The sequence below is a fragment of the Lonchura striata genome, chromosome 1A (genome assembly GCF_050655825.1).
Source record: "Lonchura striata isolate lonStrDom1 chromosome 1A, ASM5065582v1, whole genome shotgun sequence".
Lineage (NCBI taxonomy): Eukaryota > Metazoa > Chordata > Aves > Passeriformes > Estrildidae > Lonchura > Lonchura striata.
The window spans coordinates 51,858,949-51,879,767 of NC_140741.1; the positions used below are offsets into that span (position 1 = coordinate 51,858,949).

The 20,819-nt window shown below is 34.6% G+C and overlaps 1 protein-coding gene across 8 annotated transcripts in view; it reads right to left on the reverse strand.

The window, feature by feature from the left end:
• Window positions 1-20,819, reverse strand: part of PPP1R12A (protein phosphatase 1 regulatory subunit 12A) — a 116,688-nt gene that overhangs the window by 21,605 nt on the left and 74,264 nt on the right. For 6 of the 8 annotated variants that reach the window (XM_021528060.4, XM_085568752.1, XM_085568754.1 and 3 more), the window contains exons 6-17: window positions 18,955-19,029; window positions 18,402-18,490; window positions 18,117-18,274; window positions 14,026-14,147; window positions 11,334-11,549; window positions 10,441-10,535; window positions 9,334-9,456; window positions 7,833-7,994; window positions 7,214-7,390; window positions 3,511-3,601; window positions 1,865-2,062; window positions 1,520-1,688 (exon numbers count right to left, since the gene is read on the reverse strand). In XM_021528060.4, coding sequence (XP_021383735.3) covers window positions 1,520-1,688; window positions 1,865-2,062; window positions 3,511-3,601; window positions 7,214-7,390; window positions 7,833-7,994; window positions 9,334-9,456; window positions 10,441-10,535; window positions 11,334-11,549; window positions 14,026-14,147; window positions 18,117-18,274; window positions 18,402-18,490; window positions 18,955-19,029 — 1,675 coding nt within the window. Of the gene's footprint in view, window positions 1-1,519; window positions 1,689-1,864; window positions 2,063-3,510; window positions 3,602-7,213; window positions 7,391-7,832; window positions 7,995-9,333; window positions 9,457-10,440; window positions 10,536-11,333; window positions 11,550-11,911; window positions 12,029-14,025; window positions 14,148-18,116; window positions 18,275-18,401; window positions 18,491-18,954; window positions 19,030-20,819 lie in introns of all 8 variants that reach the window. The other 2 variants (XM_085568759.1, XM_085568755.1) reach the window with 2 other exon arrangements.

A 20,819-nucleotide genomic window follows, 5' to 3' on the forward strand; every position in this document is an offset into this window, starting at 1 on the left:
ACAAATAACATGTGCAAAAAGAAAAAAAAAAATTTAACAAACCTGCCCAAACCAAAGTTCCTTACTTAATATCATGCAGTTTGTTCAGCTTGATGTTCTTTTATTAAATAAAGAAACCACAAAATTGAGTCCAGATAGAAGAATCACTAATCATTAATAACTATCATCACTAGTCTTCAGAGGTAAATAAACAATTTAGAGTGAAGCAAAATTAAATAGGAAAGAGGAGAAATACATTTATGGTGAGCATACACCTTTCCTAATTTTAATAAACTAGGGTTTTACCTCTGGGATTTCAGATGGTACTGTATTTCTTTTCCAAAAGTCATAACTTGAAAAAAAAAGAACCTCTGGTAGCTAATATTCACCAAATGAAAACTTTTCCATAGAACAATCTAGAGTGAGTTTCCTAGAGTAAGCATGCATTATGAAATCATTGTAATCCATATTTCAGTTCATTTTAGAAAATGTGAAAAAAATTAGAAAGCATATCCATAAAGCCTAACCCCAGTAACTTCCTCAGAAAATACTGTTCTAGGGAACATGGCAATACTGCTATATAGTTCATGGAGATTTCATCAGTGGATCATTTTATCTGACCCTCTGTAGAACAAAATTACCAATTTCAATCAGTAACCCTACTAAAGTTACTGATCAATAACTTGAATTAAAGTATTTCTCTCAAGTCAACAGTGGCAAGTCCAAGAATAGGAGATCACACTGTATGTTAACAGGCTCCTCACTTGACAGGCAAAGAATCAGGCACAGCATCTCAGAGTTATGGCAGGTAACTCACATTTGAAATGAGGGCAAAATCTCTGTGACATCAGAGAAGAACATTTTGTGATCTCTGAATCATGCATCTTATCCTCAGTTTAAGATTACATAAACCAGTTAAAGCATGCAGAAGTATGGTTACATCTGAACTGCAATGGGAAACATCCCCTTTAAGGACCTCTCAGGGCTGTATGAGCAGCTGGAAACCCTTTCCAGCTGTTCATACAACCCTGAGAGATCCTTAAAGAAATAAAGCATCATTCCAGTCCTTCAGTGTGGAAGGACTGAAGAAAACTCCTAGTTATTTAGCAGTTATTTCATCAAGCAAAATTCCTTTTTAATACATGCAAGTATTCAGACCTTGAAATAGAGTATTTTATTATAGTTATTGTGTTAAAGTAGAAACTAAAGCATTATGTGGATATTTATGGGAATATATTTGAAATTTCTGTGACCCAACAGTGGAAAAAAAAACACATGGCTGCAAAACACCACCAAATACAGAAAATCTTTTCCCCTCTCTATATGAAAGTTTTGAAATTTCTTACAGAAGATTTGGGCAAGTTACACGCCCAGTGGTCTTACATATCTCACCCCATTCTGAAATACCTCTAGAAATGTAAGCTACTCTTTGTTAACTAAAAGAAAAAAAAACAAACAAAAACAAACCAAAAAAACACAAAACAAAACAAAACAAAAAAATACAAAAAACCAAACAACCCTTCATAAACAGTACTCCTACCTCTCTCACTTTCCTTTGCTCCACTCCGAGAATAGGCAGAAGTTATACCTATAAGGCTGTTCGGTCTGTTTAGCTGACTTGAACTTGATAGAGAACTAGTGGATGTGGACAGCGAAGAGGTGGATGATGAAGAAGTAGAAGTTGAACTTGGTCTATAGCGATGATATGGCTATTCAACAGAAAAATGTCAGAATTAATTTAACAAGATTAACGAATACAAACCATGGGATATGAAAACATTTAACTATATAAATTATTCTTACAGTAGTACCAAAATTAAAATAACATTGTTGGAGTAAAGATTCATGTAATTTCTCTACCTAAAGAGACTCATCATGAAAATACCTCCTCAACAGTTCGGGAATATCTTTGTCTATAATCATCATCTTTAGTTTCAGATTCTTTCTTTTCCTCTTGTTTTTCTTTGTCTTGCTTTTCTTTCTCCTCCTTTTCTTTTTCTTCATTTTCCTGTTCTCTAGTTCGTGTGGGACGACTTCGTCCTATAGTTTTTTCAGCTTCTTGAAGATCTGTCAGTGTTACGCCCTGTGAAAACAGCAGTCAGAAAACACCATTTAAATATAACATTAACATTAATGTAGCTGATCACATCACATAAATATTTTAAAGAAAACATTCAACTTAAGAAAATTAAATCTATCTATCAAGAAGTAAATTTTACCTATATATTCTACCTATAAGCTTTCCTCTTGTATGTTGGAACCAAACATCCCTCTGGTACGTGGCAAGTATTTGCATATTTGCTGTAATGTTATCTACCACAGACTCTCTAGCAAGCCAATTTTTAGCTGAACTAGTAGATACAGATTGCAAAGAAGATCCTATAGAAATAATTTAAGAATCCAATAGATGCTTTTAATAGGATTGTAAGCATACTAAACATTTCTGAAAGAACCCTAGAAATGTCATACTCATCTTTTCAGAAATGTTGATACTTTACAAATTAATTCCTTGCAATTGGATTTTTAGGTCAGCAACACTAAAAAGTCTCTTGCTATTTTTAGGCTAAAAACTAGTTTTGAAATAAGCTCAGAAATCAAACAATTTTATTAAGACAGCTTTTCTCTACTGTACTTTTCAGCTAATGTATCTTAGTGAGACATCGCTCAAAACATTCTGTAATCTCCTCTTCAAAGCCAACTTTGCATCTTATGAATTACTTAAATTGCTTTTAGTGTTGACAAGGTTTAATCAAGTAATTCCTGGTAGCTTCTTCACTATAAGGATTCAGCAATAGTTAGCCTGTAGTCTGACCATCATTCAGGGCTCTGAATTAGTACTATGAATTAAAAATTAGTCCCATACAATGAAGTAGTATCAAGCAGCACAGATCTCTCATTTGGAAAGCTATCCAGAAGTATTTGAGGGGTTTAAAACTGGAAAGATTTGAAAGCAACATCAGTAAGCAATGTAGCTGTGGACTCAGCCTAAAAACAGGTAAGGAAAATGGCTAGAGTATTTATTTGTGCTATTTTACTCAGGGACTATTTGCTGATTATTCGCAGTTTTCCAGCAGACAGTGACTGGCAGTTACTCCACTGCCCAAAGAGCATTTGAGTACCATTAGAGATACTCTATTTTGCTCCTGCCACATTGGTCCCTGTGACAGTATTGTGCTAGTTGCTGACAGATATGGATAAAAACTGGGAAGAACTTCCAAATATATCAGTATGTAAACTAAGAGAGATAAATGCTGCAGAGAGATATGCAGTTAGATTATTAGCACGCAATAATAATTAGCACTCTCTTTTAGTATTTTCCTTCTCCAGAGAAATTAGATTAAAAGTATTTTTCCCTATGTCATGATCCTATTAGCTATATATATGTTGATCAGCTCAATCATATTATCTACAATAGCACACGCACAGAAAAAAAATTAGAAATGGATGCAATTGCAGTATGGCATGCCTGTTTCTCAGGAATGATGTTATGGGTATATTTTAAAAAATGCAGAAGCTTTAGTAATACTCTACCTGTGTAGATCTTCTAGACTGTCTTGCTTGCCTGGATCTAGCTTTTCTTTGGGACTCAGACTCTTCATCCCGTACTGGAGTGAGGTATGATCTAAACAGTTAATAACAAATAAAATTGGCATATGATAATTTTTGCACAAATTTATTAAGCGGTCAAACCCCCTCCCCCCCCCCAACACTTCAGACAGAAAGCCAAGGCAGTCAGAAGAAAATATTTAACTATATAGGATAGATTACATTTTAGACATTTCATTCACATCATACTGATCTACTTATTCATCAAGACAGCAGCTTTAGAACTCAATTAAAATACAGTTTTCCTACTTAATTTAGATTTCTTTTTACAATTTTCTATAAATTTAACTTCAGCTCTTTTGATGTATCACTGGTTTACTAACACAGGGGTAGAAGACCTCAGAGATTCAGCCAGTTAGACATTTATACATCAAATATGTGTGTGTACTAACTTTTAAGCTTTCAGAAAAAGCCAAATGTACTGTTAATGCAGAAAACCTAATTATAGCATCAATTTCACCAGAAATTAAGAATCCCTGAGGAGGTGGTTACCATATTTTCACATGAATCATCACGCTTTGAGTAACCCAAGACCCTTTAAAAAATGAGCTTAAAATAAATCTTCATAAAACCCACAGAAGTCCTGCAAAATAAGCAGGTAATTGTAATCAAAGATAAAAGGCTACTAGAGTAGACGTACAAGGTCTGGACTCTTTTAAAGAAATTCTCTAATCCAGATAACAGGTAAAAAACCAACAGGACATAGATACATGCACAAATGCATATATTTGTATGTGTGTAAACCCATAATTAAAGGACTGAAAAGATTTTAATGCATTTGTTGATTTTCTATGGCAGAATATTCTGGGAAGCTGCTATAATTTCGCACAGTTTTAAAATACTTTAATTGGCTAAAAATTAGAAAAAATGAAAAAAAAATTGAAAAAAACAAAATCAAAAGGTTGCTAAAAGGCTGTTTAAAACCTCTCTGAGCTTCTTTAGATCATATTCTGTAATATTTTCTGACTGTCTCTCTTTATATATCATTAGTTAAGAGTCACTGGATAAGGATTCAATAATTTGCTAGTGATTATGCCATCAGTTATTAACACCTAAATAATTTATGTTTGGAAAGAGCAGTTTTCTCACTTAATAATATATTTAGTAGCCTTAGCACATACTAAAAAGAGTTCTGAAACAATCATAAGAGTTAAGAAACTTCATTTATACAGACCTACAGATTACAACCTATGCTCTACCTCATTAAAATACAACTAACAGCTATACTTAAAAATATTGAAACTACTTTCATCTTATGGCACATCTTAAAAAAACTACACTATGTAAATTTGATTTCCTTATCCAGGTCTCTTGCAAGCAGCATTTTTGACTGACTTTCCATTTCCCAAGAACTCTAGGCTGTATCAACACAAGGAAAAGAGTTCCTATTAGGTTGCTGTAGTTAACTTGACCTGAACCACCACCTAGCTAGGAGGGCTTGACTGCAGAGCAGGTGTTAGCTATCTTTAGGGCTTAAAATTGCTAAATACTGTTACCCATAACCTTCTTTTTAGTAACTACTGTACCTATGCCTACCTTCCACTAAATCTGAAATATTTTTCATTGCACTGAGAGAAAATGAAAAGTCTCAACTTTTCAGGTGTACACGGCAGTTACAGTCAAAAGTAGAAAGTGCTCTTCCCTAGCATCTCTTGCATGTGCCACACATGCTGTATGTACTATTCATGATACAAAAACTTAAATACTCAAGTTTGTAATTTCCTACCCTGTTTCTTCCTTGTTTTTTTTTTAGGATTTTACCAATCCTGAAAATCAAATAAAGAATATAGCTTCTTCAGCTGTAACAAAAGAACACACCATTATGTGCTTCATCAATAAAGTACTTGTACCTTATTAAGGAAGCATGTACTGGTGTTTCTTCACTTTTCAACTATCTTTGAACGGTCTTGCAAACATACTTTCTAAATATCAATTTCAGTTGATAAACACAGATTAACCAGCTTCATTACTTAAGAAAATATATAGCATGTAATATTTCATATATATTTTTTTCATGTGCATAGAAACATATGTAGATACACACACAAATCTATATATATGTATATATATATGCAGATAGATGTGCTCATCTTTAGAGCACTACATTCTCAAATGAATGCAGTAATTCTTCCAATTTTGACTTCTAAGATTCATGGATATACTAATATGCCATCAAGAATGCATCAGCCCAGTCACAGAAAACCATGGCATTTCAGGCCAACTGCAGGTATCTAAAACATATGTAGTATATGCACATTAGTATACACAAACCAGGGAGAGCAAACGAGACAGCAAAAGCCTAATTCTAATGTTCCTTGCCTTTCTAACACATATAAGACTGAAGTAGCATTTGAATTTTAGAATTTGAACTAATCTGAATTATTTTCAAGTAAACGCACATTTTGTTGGTTATGCTTTTCATTTGTTGGATTTGGTTCAAATTTCACTATGGAAAATGCAGGTTCTGACTACTGTAGTTATTGAAATGGATTGTTAGCACATGTGGACCCTTCCTGAATCATGGTGGAGAATAAGAAAAACATAATCCATGTATCACGTAAGTTTTTTCATCTCAGTTTTGGGTAGGAAGGAAGACTACAAAAAACAGAGTACCCTCATTAGGCCTCTATAAGGAATCTTTAAATGCTGCTGCCTTAAGTGAACAAAAAGAATACAATTTTCTCCTGTAGTAAGGAGCAGCTTCATTACCTCTGTGAACATATTGAGATATACATATCTGGCACTGATACAGAAAGTACATTTCAAACCTGCTACAGGAGCAACACACAAACCTGAACTGCAGCAGGAGGGTTAAAGGATAAACATTTATAAGTACCCAGAAAAGAAGAACAGGGGAAAGCTTACACAAATTAACAATCTTTTGAAATCTTGTTTTTGCTTCCATAAACAGAAGGAAACAACTCTTTATGGAAACAAATATGCACCAATCTTAACTCATCCTTCATATAACTGTAATCAGAAAAAAACACTATGTTCTTAAAGTAAGATTTACATCAGCTTCTTACTCATTCTTCATACTGAATAGCTCTTAAAGCATTGAATTTAAAATTGTATGACTATGTTTCAAGTAGAAGAGACCCTAAATCATGCAATGAAATAAACAGAATGTGTTGGGTTCAATACTCTCTTCTCAGTAATGGCAGGCATACAACATGATTGAAAAAATGCTATGCTGTGACTTATTAGCATACTGCCAATGGCATACAACCTCAGTCTGCAGCAATGTAGTTGTAGCAATTAATTAATTAATTGCTAATTTAATTATTTTTCATTCCGTTTACAGAGTTCCATTACTGGTATTTCTAAGAGGACTCATTTAATCTGTTAAGAGAAATATAGATCTGAAAATACCATATACCATATGAAAACCCAAGGCCAGTCAAAAACATAACAGTATCAAAGTTTAAATTTTGTTAATAGTCTCTACTAGTACTAAGCTCTTAGGTAAATTGCGGTACCAGTTGTTTCAATGCACAGCAAGAAAACAACATTGCTTTACCCACTGTACTGTTCAAATCTGTGGTAGCCAACACATTCCTTTAAATAATGAAAAAAAAAGGTATAATTTTTGTGTAAGAGCAACATTACTCTTAGGACCTTTACACACCTCCGTCTCTCCCTGACCTCTGATGTTGAGGACACAGTGCCAGAAGTAGCTGTAGTCATGGCTGTGGTAGTGGCTGCAGCATTTACAACAGATGGTGCAACAGGAACGGTCACTGCTGTAGGAACACTGTCCTTTTCTTTCTCAGTACTATCCTCAGCCCACAAACGATTTGAGGTACTACAGCATAACAAGCAGCAACACAAAAAAAGAGAAAAGGAAACAGCTAAACAATGAAAGCACTTTACTAAACAACTAGTAACATGTAAATTGAGGGATGGATTTTTTTTTAAGAAGCAAACTGAGAAAGGTCTCTACTATGAAAGCTCAGCTTGAGCTATTAAATTGAATAAATTAAGAATTACCAGTTCACAATAATTGAACTCTTATTCTTCAGACCCTTCTAACATTTGATTTATTCTTTTATACCAACATGGCTTTCATGTTACAATAGAAAGCCATTCACAATTTTTGCGCCAAATTATATAAAATCAAAACAAATTTAACAGTAAAGTGAAAAAATCCAGAGCCCCAGGATCTACTAAACAAGAACGCATGCACATACATAAGCACACAGTAGACCTGACAAAAAGAAAGGAACAAAATGTCCTGGTGCCATTACCTGCTTTGTACGCCTGCTGAAGTAGAACCCGTTGTACTCTTTGTAGTAGTGTTTGTGCTGGCAGGCAGCGTTTTCTGAGGACCAGCAGAAGAGGTAACTGTTGATGCAGTACTTGGAACATTAGAACTTATCAAATCATCTTGTCTTCTACCAAAGGAGCCACTGAAGGAGAGACATGTACAATGACTGCACTTATTACTTTTATTTTCTCATTAAAATATCACCAAGCTGTGAATGAACTATTACATTTTTGCCCATTTATTCTGTGCCTCAGTTGAATCTTGGAAACTTCTGGTGCAAAAGAAAAATTTTTTCCACTGTTTCCTTGGCTAGGACTTTTAATTTATGATTTTGGAGGGCAGCAGAAGTGTCCCTTAGTCCCAACCATTTCTTCACCAAGCAGGATAGAAAGGAATCTCACTCATTTATGTAAGAACGTCTTGATCACATCTACTAAAGCATTCATACAGGGCCCCGAATGTCTCATTTTTAAACTGCTGCTTCACCCACACTGAACACCTCAGAAAATGCAGAACCTTACTGCACAGCTTGTCAGGAAAGAAAATGTCATAAATATCACTCCTCTTTTAATTTGAACACAATTAAATACACTACCCCATTAAAAAAAAAAATCTTTAATCATTCCCAGGAGGAATAACATCCCACTCAGGTTTTTCCCTTGCTCTTCAAGGTTTACAAGAAATAAATAAGCATTATGCTGCATGAGACAGCCTGGTTACTGATAACATCAATGTCAAGACTCAAAAAAATGCTAAGTATGTATCATGTACATCAGCAGCACGTGCCAATATGCAGCTGTTATTTGACTCTTTTCTTTGATCTATTCATTTTAGCTATTTATTTCCCCACTAATTACAATGAAGAATTTGTCTCAAATTGAAACTACAAAATGCAGCAAAGTTAATTTTGTATTATATATGCAGCATATGATTCCTTCTGAGAAAATTCTGCAAGTTAGGAAACAGCACACCTGAGAATTATTCTCTTATTTCCGTAATTTACTTTGCATTTAAGTGAATTCTATGTATTCTATGATGCTGATACTCAACATAGGTATTGGCGATAATTTAAAATTAAAGACAGCAGTCCAATACCTCCAAGACAGTCGTGCAATAACCAGAATTCAACAGAAACAGTGTTTTCCCCCTTTTCATATACCAAGCAGAAACATTGCAACATTTAAAATAATTATCTTTGACTACTGAACTCATCTGGAAAGCATCCAATGAATTCCAAACTGAAATAACCCATAGGATAAAAAAAACATCTAACTTTAATTACATAGTTTAAAATCAGGACAACCATTTCATCAGCATACAAATGCATGTTTAAAACCAGCACAACCACTGCAATACACACTTTGCAATTATTATGAACATGGCAATATGTCACCGTTCAGTTTTAAACTGTCCTTATAAAATTATTCAGTACTTGTTAACTTTTAAGCCTATTTTGATAAAAAAAAGAGAAAATCCCACACCTTCTTTGATAACTTGTGTTTAATGATGTAGGACCTTCATTCAAACTGTTTTTCTTGACATCTTCCTCCCATTTTCTTCTGGTGTAGGAACTGCCACCACGTATTGAACTAGCAGATGAATCCCTGTAAAGGAGATTTTAGTTTAGCAAACTCACATTAAAGAAGGCTGGTTTTGATGTGAGTTGAACAGGAGCTTCAAATTAAAATCCTGGATAACACACTTAAACGTAACTGAATAAGGAATAAAACTGCTCTTATGGACAATCATTTTCAAGCCTCTGTGGAAAGATACTACATTCATACTAACACAATTAGAAACATAAGAAGAAAGCAGCATCAAAAGAAAACTGCTAAAGAGGATTTAATCAACATTAAATCAATTGTTGCTTTTTATCTGTGGTCATTGCTAGCTTTGTTTTTGTCAAAAAAGGAACAAGACGTTCTTCTGTTTGCTCCTGAGATTATCCAGTGCAGCAAAGGAAATCCACTTGGCTTTTTAAATAGCTGATTTGATGACATTTTTCATTCTTTGATGTTATAAGAAGTTTAAAAGCTGACAAGGCCTTAGAACTCACGATACTCTAAGACCAGTGTAACTAGGCTTGCAGTAGCTGTTCCTGAGGGGTCTGACATGTATCACTAGCTGACATGACTTCAGACATAAGGAATTTCCAGGCTGTTCCTACAGTTTATAGCAGCAAGGAATGACCTTGCAAAAATCTACTTAGAAAAACTATCCCAAAAACTGATACACAAAAACTGAATTTATAATAAAAATGTCAGCTCAAGATCTGAAGTTCAGACAACAGGAAGTCTTTCACAAAATTATATGTAAGGCAATCAGGTGCACAAGGCAAAATAAAACAAAACTTTGAAAATATGTATTCTATGGTCTGATACCTTTGGCCATCATAATGTACCTCTTTTTGTATGAAAATGTAGGTTAGCACTTCTGTAGCTGGAAACTGTTGGTTTTCTGCATAATCTATATATCCAGACAATGCTATAAATTAGCATTGTTTTAAAACGTGAAAGTTTGTCAGTCATTCTAAAATCTTATTTAAATTTTATATTAAAAAAATATAACCTGTTTTCTTTCATAGTCACCTGTTCTCTTTTTCATCAATGTCAGAGGTACTGGCCAGCCGTCTTGGTATTGTAGGTGCAACATATGCAAGTCGAGTTCCTTTTCCATCTTTCTCCTGAAAGACATTAGTTTCTCATTAATTGTTACTATTATTGATTATCTTGTGTGGAAAAGCATCATTATGGCAACTCCAGCCGAGTTTACTGTTTATACAAATGACCTGATCATACAAATGAGTTTTAAGCTTTAGTTAACTATCATAAAAGACTACAACAGGAAAAGGAAACGGCAAATGTTTCCATTCTAGTGATGCTAATGACTTATTTCTCTTTTTTCTGCTTTGCTGCAGTACAATTCCAACAGTGATTCTTGAAAGCAACTGGTTCAGTATTTTTATATAGTACAGTACATTATTATTCTTAATCTTTAAATCATATAAACATTTGTATTTTAAAGAGAAGCACAAGTTCTATTTTGTTCAGCTACCTGAACAACATTTGCTTTAGTGTATCCATGTTTAGTTACAGAACCAATTTTTGAAAATAAAAAATCACTACGAAATGAAAATTAATACAAAAGAGACTTCTTTCATTTGTAAGATTCTTTTAGCATAATTCTCCAAGTGATGTAAATGCTATAAAATCTCTCATGTCTCCAGATTGTAAAAATGACTATTAGCTTTGCAAGTCCTAAAAAGGAACGAAATGCCAGACTTATGCACCAGGTCACCAGATACTGAAGGAACACATTACACTTTGAGAGATACTATAAAGAAGCCCTGTAATTTAACTTTTTGGAATTCTAGTAAAGAACACGTGTACTAAAATCTTACTTCTATAATACATGATTAACAGCCATACTAAGAAAGGTATATTAATTTCTCAAAATGTTGTTTTATCCTGAAAATTATTACCTTTTCTTTGTTGTCCAGTGAAGAGGAAAGTCTAGGACTTGATGCAGAACGCATAACACCTGCAGAGTCCTTTTCTTTCTGAGCTTCTTTGGAAGCAGTAATCTCTGCAAGTGCACCATAACTACCAGTTTTTCTGAGACCCAACCTCCATGAAGCAGGAGATTCATCTTTCCTCTCTTCATCTTTGGGAGAAACCTTGGTTGTAGATGCTGGAAACTATAAAACACATGAAAATGAATTTACGTTATTAATTTATGTTATCTGTAGTAATTCAAGTTCCTTGCCAAGATTCAAGAACACAACTGTTTTTAATAATCGTAAGTGCTGAATTTGTAGGGAAGTTGTAGTGAGGAGCAACCTATGCATTTTTCTCTTGAATTAGTCAATGAAATCAGAAATGTAAGACCAGTCAAGGAATACCACTCTTATAAAAGTTAGCTTACAAAAAAAACACACTTTGTAATACACGCTGTGAACTTGAGATAAAAACTTAGAAACATGCAAATCTGGTATTAACATTTTGATTAAATATGTTATTTTGCAACCTGTACATAAACCTGTGCACACAAGAACCTCACCATAGATTTTTCACCCTTATTGGGCACAAGAACAATGCCAGTTTTGCGCAAGCCCTGCCTCCATGATGCAGGATCTACTGACTCCACGACAGGCATGATAGGAGGAATGAAATCATACTAAAGCCAATTAAGACAAGACAAAGATGAAGATTGAAAGGAAGGAAAATAGAAACCGAAGGTTGTTTTAACACTATATAGTTTGTTCCTAGGTTTGTATTAGGTAACTCTTCATTACAACACAAAAATACCAAAAAAGCAGTAAGACATGTAAAACCATAGCAACAGATTACAACTAAATGTAACAGGATGTTTAGCTCATTCAGAGACAGAATTACAGCTTGCATAGAAAAGAACAACAAAGCCTGTGACCTTACTAGGTCCGTGGCCTAAATCCTCACACTGTTGAGAATACTGGAAGATTCACATTAATATACTCCTTATCTTCTTAGCATGTATCATTCAGATCCCCCAAATTACGTCCCACACTAGCATGGCTATCCTCCCAGACTTGCCTTACCTTCAGTACCTGCAGTCACAGAGCAGCATTACTGAAAGCAATGCAGACTGAAGGAAACCTGACTTTAGCTTAGTATAGTGCATCTGCACCCCTTGGTTTGGCCATCTATGATGTAAAAGCAGAAGTGCAGCTACAGCAGATCAGATGGTGCAGACCCAAAAAGCCAGGTGCAAGATCACACACAGAGTGCTGCATTACCTTCATTGGTGAAAAGAGTTTAAAGCATTTTTGTTTATCAATAGGAGCTGTAACTGCTCCTTTAGATCACATGTACCTGCTATGTTACAAGATCATAATTTTGATATAAAGTACATTTATTTTGTAGCTACAGAAGGACCTGAGCTTTTCACATAGTAATAGGAAGATAACTACAGTTTATTTTCAGCCTGCACTTTTTACCTAGACCAAAATATAAACCATTACTTTCTACATAACAGAATCAGAAATGTACAGATGATTTATAAAAGCCTATAATGTAGCTTAAAACCAAACTTATTTCCTCTTTTATGAAAATACAACACCCCCATATCATTAAATCACAGACCTGCACCTGTTACAATAAAGTATACTTTGTAAGATGAATCACTATTAGGTTCTATTTTGAATATGGAAGTATAACCCCAGTAAGCTCCCAGAGGCAAAATACACTTTATAGGAATCTCCTAGTAGTATGTCTTTTCTCTCTACTGTGGCTGCAGTATATCATGGTTACCACTTCTCCTGAACATGCTTTTCAAATGCATCAGTACAGGGGTTACACTTTGATGATGATGTGTACAGAAAAGTTGTAATGAATGACAAATGAAGATTTGATGGCTTACTATCCAGTTTGCTCCGATACACTAAAAGTTTGACTTCTGACTATGTACTTTTATCTACTGTAATTTTTTTCCCCAGGCATACCTATCTTCCCCATCCCAAGTAAAACTCAAGTTCATCCAAATTAACATTTCCTGTAAAGTTACAAGCCATAAAAGCTTTCAGCAAGCAATATGGCTTTGCTAGGTGTGGCCTTGAGCTATGCATTGAATAAATCATGTGTCCCTATTATCTAGCTCTTCCATGAGGTCCTAACCACATTAAAACCACACAATTTTTTACTTCTTATTTCAGGTATAATTTTCAACTTCTGTGCCAAAGCACTAGGTGAATACTTCAAGGGACTCCCAAAAGTCACATAGTCATGCTTGTCTCTCTGGAATGAAATGCACCAGAACTACAGGCATAGTGAGACACTAGAACTGCAGCGTCTATAAATTCTGGAGGAGTTTGACACAGAAAAGATTTACAAGAACTCCACTCACTGTGCAACAGAATTTTTCTTTTTCAGAAGGATTTTACTTTTAACTATTTAATAGTTCTGTATTTTAGGTCCCTGTGCATAATTAAAGACATTCAAAATTTAAAAATAATTAACAGTTTCTGGGGAAGAACAGAAAGTATTTTAAGAATCTGTGCATATTTTTATCAATTCACTGGTTAACCAAATCTAATACTTACACTAGAATCCAAAAAGATATACTTACACAGAAAAAAAAAGAAAGAGAAAATCATAAGATTACAAGATAATAGCAAATAAAAAGGTATTTTCTTTTACCTTCTTAACAGGTGATGTAGGTGCCCCTTGGCCACCAGCTACTGAAGGCGCCATCACAGCTACTGATGCTGATTGTGTACTTGTGGTATTTGCATTATTAGCTGCCAAGGTTTTGGTCTTATCTGCAAAATATTTACAAGTTTTTAATTTTCATTTTTCTTTCACAATTTCATCACCTTTACAACACTGAGCTGAATTTCTATCCACTAAATTTGACAGTTAACTTTATGACCAGCATTTTTTTATTTATTCCTCAGTATTTTCTCCCTCACTCCCAATCTACATCTTAGCTAGGTCCACCATTTTCTTCTAAACGGTTGTGCATATAACAATTTTTTTTGTATTCATCAGGTGTTACCAGTCAGAGATGAAGAGACAGAACTACAGAATCATTCAGGTTCAAAGTGACTCAGGAGATTACCTAATTCACCCTTCTGCTCAAAGGAGGGTCAATACTGCCTATGAATCAGTTGCTTAAGGTTTTGATGAGTCACATCTTGGAAACCTCTGGAGACAGAGATTTCAGTCTCCCCACACAGCCTGTATTTTAGCAGCTGGCTAATGACCACAAAAACTGTAACAGTAAGAGATATGTTAGCATTTCATCTAATCTCATTAATGTATATAAATATCTCAAAGGCAGATGACAAGGATGGTGCCAGACTCCTCTTGGTGCTGTCCAGTGACAGGAAGAAGAGTAATAGCCATAAACTAAAATACAAGAAGCTCCACTTCAACATGAAGCAGAACATTGAGGGTGGCAGAGCACTGGAAGAGGCTGCCCAGGGAAGTTGTGGTATCTCCCTCTCTGGAGACATTTAAAACCCACCTGGATGCTTTTGTGCACAACCTGCTCTAGGTCACCCTGCCTCGGCAGGAGAAGTTGGACTTGACGATTTCCAGAGCTCCCTTCCTACCCTGACTATCCTTTGATTCTGTGATTCTGGAATAGCTATTTCAAACTGCAGAAGGCAGGTGCTAATTCAAAGTGAAACGTTTATTCCCTGATAACTATGCGTGTTTGAGTTCAAAGAAATAATTAACTGTACAGAGAACCCAATCAGGAATTCTGGTCACCAGAATGAGCTGAGGCAGGGACTTGCCTTCCAGAGCACCAATTTTCTATTTGCTTAAATCCTTCTTTGTCTCTTGTTTTTCTTACCTACATTTCACTGTCTGCCTACCTAATCTCTTCTGCTTTGTCCAAATTCCTTCCTCTGTCCATGGCTCATGAACCTTAACCCTTCTTACACAAACACACAGAAAGTGTCATGATTGAGATACAACAACTGCTGTCACTGCTTTTGCTTGAGCTTCATAAAGTTACACCTTGCTTCTCTTTCATATATTCGAACTGCACATTGCTTGGGCTTGGATGTTGCCTCCTATCTATTAGTGCAATATGAAGCAACATGGAGTTCAATCCCCACTGGTTTTGGCCTTACTATAGACACATCTTTCCATCTATGTGACCCATACAGCCTAGGAGCAATTAAGTTAGAAAGTATAGAAGGTTTTCATGCAGTGTGTAACTCATGGTATTATACAAAATAAATACAAATATAAATAGCTTACACGATCAACAGCCCTGTATGGGAAGTTCTTTATGAACACAAGAGAAAAAAAAAAATGGTGGTGAAATTCTAGGTGACAAAAAGCTGAACAAGGCAATGTGGACTGACGGTATGATTTGAGATGATACACAGGCAGATCTGATAAAAATTTGTAAGTAATATATCTTTAAAATACACAGAAATTATTCCTTAAGCTTTAGATTTCAGTTTTCCAGGTTCTGTACTGCATGAGGATATAACTCTGAACTTCATATAAAGTATCAGCACGTTCTCCTCAAAGTTTAGTCAGACAAAACAATCCTTTTCCAGCCTAAGAACCAAGAACACCATTGCAGCTTCAGCCCCAAAAGTTATAAACAACAGAGAATTGAGGTGAGCAATCTGGGTGGATGGGACTTCATAACCTGAAGCTCTAATTGGACAATTGACACGAATATGTAAATGGACCAAAAGTTATAAAAGTCTAAAAATTCGTGACCTGTCGTCCATCTTGGGTGTAGGCTTGGCTGGGCTCTTGTACTGCCCAAGGTGTATCCTTGGAAGGCCTTTTAATAAGTACCTACTTTATTCCTGTAACACTGTCCAGCCTCTGCTCTAGGTGACATCTCAAGGCATCAGAAAAAGTTATCAGGAGTGAAAGTATGGAAGGAGAAAAATGGATTTTTCACAACTGGTTTCTGAATTTTTTTCTAGAGCAGCAAGAACACACTTGTATGCATGACTGAGCCGATATGGACTAATTAAAAGAAAATTAGAGTATGTCAAAAAAAGTAAGTTGCAAAACATGAACTGATGAAAATTTTATTTTTTATCTTGTTTCCCTGTCCTTTCCAATATGCTACTTTCATATTCATGTTTCCCTTCATGGTCTCACAGATAGAAGTGTATTTATATTTAAACTATATTCTCATGCAACCAATGAAACAAAAACATAGGAAAACATTTTAATTATCCCGAAAGATTCAAAGTCATCATTTCCAGTATTTCAGAATACTGAACACTGTTAAAATATTTCACAACCAGAACGATCCTTATAACAATAATATTTTTCACTAGAAAAATATTTCACTACCTTAAGCTGAATAATGGTAAAAAAAAACGGAAAGTAAAATCTTAGAACTTAAGAGATGTAGCTCTACAGGGAAAAGCTTCAAGTCTATCTTGCCAAATAAAGTATGATAAAGCCTTGTTGAGATTAAAACCCTCAAAGTTTACATAAATTAATTCTTGTGTCACAGTCAAATTTTCCTGGCACAAACTACTGGCAATGAAGAGAACACAGTTACCAGAGTCATAAAGTTCAGCAGACATTATAGTCAGCTCAGTGACAGAGAAATTACTACATGTTATATATTATAAGTAGTTTGAGTTTAGCAACGCTCAGTAAATAATGGATTTAAGTACACCAAGGTAAAAAAGTAATTAAAAAGTCTGCCAGACGCTTTTTCAGCTTAATACTGAAATGCTAGATTATTTCAAACTACAAAAAAAAAAAAAAAAAAATTAAACCATAATAGAAAGTTTGGTTTTGCAAATTATTTTTACTTCTACCTACATTAAATGCTTACGGCAGATTATTAGCTCTAAAATACATATTTAGTCTTATCTTTTCAGGTGAAGAAATTAGAATGTATTAAAATGAAAACCAACAGCTCACCAAACCCAGTTATTTTTAAAAGTTTATGCATAACATATTAACAAGCTGTTTCTAATGAATCCCATGTCTAAGTATTGTACTGCTGCATTGCAATTCTAATATTCTTTAAACTTATTCTTTAAACACTTATTGCCAGATAGTTATTCTCTGGTTTGAAAGGAAAATACATGATGTTGCTCTTTTATCAGTACTTGCTACTCTGATAATTGTTCAAGAAAAAAACAACCCACTAATTCCATTTCTGAAGAGAAAAATAGAGAGTAATGTGCATACAATGCAAAACTTTTCAAATAACTTTTCTCTTGAAGTTATATATGAAATAACAGGCAAAATTAAAATAATACATTTTAAAGTTTTTTTCAGTACACACTGAAATTATATGTACTACTACTTTATAAATACTTGAGCCAGATTAATTGGTAATTACTTCATTCTCTCAAGAACACATGAGAATATTTGCACTTCTGCTGATACAATCTCTGTACTAGTTCCACCAGCAAATACTGCTTCAAAGTTTTCCTCTCTAATTTGATCTTCTGAATTTTTTAGTATTTCTGACATGTTACTTCAGGCTTATATTGTTCTATCTATCTAATTAGCAACATCTATTGGTTAAGCAGCCAGTCAAGTAAGCTGGCTAATAGCTTTAACCTAAGTAGCAACCAGTAAAGACATCCATTTGATATATCTGTTATGACTCAACTTTAGACATATATAAGCTTACTTTAAAATAACTGGAAACTTAGTAAAATACAGAGGAATAAGTGAAATGTAAAATACTTAACTCTGTATCATGTGATCTTAAACATGTACATTTATAAAGTAAATATTTAATGAAATGGAATGCTCCAAAAATATACCTGTCTCTGCTTCAGATTCTGAGTCATCATCTTCTTCCTCTTCACTAGAACAACTGGATTCATCCTTCTTTCCTTCTTCTTCTTCATCTGCTTTCTCTTGCTCCAGAGACTCTATACTGGAGGCATTCTTTTCTTGCTCCATAATCAGTGTCTCCTTACTGTGTTTGTAAAGAGAAGTATTTATTAAAGTACCGAAAAATTTATAAAGCCTGTTAAGTAAGACTTCGTGACAGCCTGTAAAGTCATCTTTTTAAAGACTTTATCTTTTTTTTTATTTTTACTTACTTTTTAAATGTTTTCTGTGTCTGATTATTATCCATGTTGGCTGTGGATTCAATTAGGGGAGATTTCTTTTCACGTTTTTCACTATGAAGCTTCAAAACAGAGAATGATGCAGTTTAATTCTTAGAATAGCACCAGTGTGATAAAATAACAAATGGAGGGGAATCTCTAAATACTACAAACACTAGAATGCATAAAAACTTTCAAAGAATGAAGCTCTAAAAATCATAGAAACTGTTATTCCAAGTAAGATGCTCATTGTTGATACCTCAGATCATAAAATGCCCACTGGACATGACAAGTTGTAGATTGCCTTTTTCTTCCAAAGCTTTTTTGGCCACAGGTGGCCAAGTAGGGGCATATAAGACATTTGGAGATCACTGTGGCATCACCTGAATTGAAGCCCTGAATTCAGAATTTTGTTTTTAATTTATATCCTGTCCTGAGCTGGATACCATAATCATATGTATATTAAAATGCAACATACATACATATACATACATATATATATATATATATATATATATACACATATATATATATGCACAAGGCCTACCAGATTCTGCTTCTTTTGTAACTCTTCTAAATATCCTAGAATATCTTCATCTGCCACATCAAACGCTGTCTGACCCTGGAGAAGGGAATAAGTAAAACACCATAATTGTACAACAGACTTTAAATGTATCAGACTACAATGTCTTCTCATCACATGATGATGCAGGTTAAGGAGAACATTTAGAGAGAAATTGGAAAATATGAATCAAGCTCTACTGCAAACTGTTAGTCTGTCAGTACTAGAAAACAATTTTGCAATATTCCTTTTTTTTGGGGTGGGGGGGCAGGGGGAAATTCAAACAAAAACATTTATACCTGATGAGTAAACACATTTTTAAGTTATTAAGACATGACAAAATTTTACTGTCATTTAAAGGAAAAAAAGAACACCATGAATGAAAAGTAGATTGATGAATAAAATCTCACAGTATTAGTGCCAAACAATGTTCACAATGACAGTTGAATGGATGGATCTGAACAGTTCAGTATCCTACCCATCTTAGACTATCACATATAGCTTGATTTTTGAAGTTTTAATGATTTAAGGGAGTTGCACTAAATTTAAGCAGTCATGCGTTCACATTTTACAGCAAAACTGTATTTTACAATTTACATTCTATTTTATAAAAGATCTGCTAAAACCACTTGCTATTTCTTCTCAGGGTGATTTCCATGGGACATATACTTGAAGGCTGGAATCTAGGCAAAGTTGTATATTTACTGGCATAAATGAAGCTGCATCAACATGCTGGGTGGGCTTACTGAGATGCTGGAGGGACCATGACAAGATCAAATTAGGAAATATTTCTGTACAATAACCAGTAATAAAAACAGAGCTGTCATTTAAAAGTGTCCACAGCAGCTTATAAAAATAATGAAAGGTGTTCCAGTTTGTCTGTGCTTATTTCAGTTTCTCAAAATGTTAACTAAAGGCAAACTTATTCCTAATTACACTGTGAAGACTATCTTATCTAGTTAGAAAGGATGAAACTTTAAACCATTATTTCTGATCATACGACAGAAGCATGTGCACCTTTCAACAAGCATTAGCCAAAACAGCTTGAGGTCTTCTGCCACGTGAATGATTGTCACAAATTTGTATTTGCATTATAACTACAGTTTTTAATATGGCCTTCTATTCAGGTAGCTAGTACTTGGTAGTTAGACCTACTATGACCACAAAACGCCACTTTGCAGAAAACTGTTGCAGTTGGAAGGTTACATCTCAAACCCAACTCTGCAACAGTTGATAGCTGAAGTAATGTGCCTAAACAATAATGGCTGAGTTCTCTGAGTCCAGAGTTTTCAACTCTCGTTTCTCCAAAAGCAAAAAACAGACTTTACTTAAAAACAGGCAATCTTTCCTAGCTTGCAGAGACGAATCCATATACAAAAAAACCTCAAAACCCTGATATGTCTCTATGCCTCCTTTTTCCTTATTCTTGTCCAGTGGATTTGAACGTACTTTTATGAGAGTGCTCTCTAGTGTATAATGTCTACATTTTCACAACCCCAGTAAAAAAATCTAACACATAAATTGGAAGCAGACCAGAATCTATCTGTAAAACACACTATGAAGAGAAGAATGAGAGCACTTACATGGCTGAATGAAAAGGTTTGGATCCTTTTGATGGCTATGTGAACTCATGAACATATTTGTGTCTATTGGGAGCAAGATCAGCAAGCTACACAGGCCATTGCATAAAAGTCAAAGAAATAGAGCTTAGAAAGCATTCCGGTTATGTCCAGGGGGTCCAGAGTTTCTTCCACCACACCCAAATCAGCATAATATAGTGACAACTCTTCAATATACCAACACAAAGATTTAAAACACTACCTAAAGCTATCATCATTACCTTCAGCAAT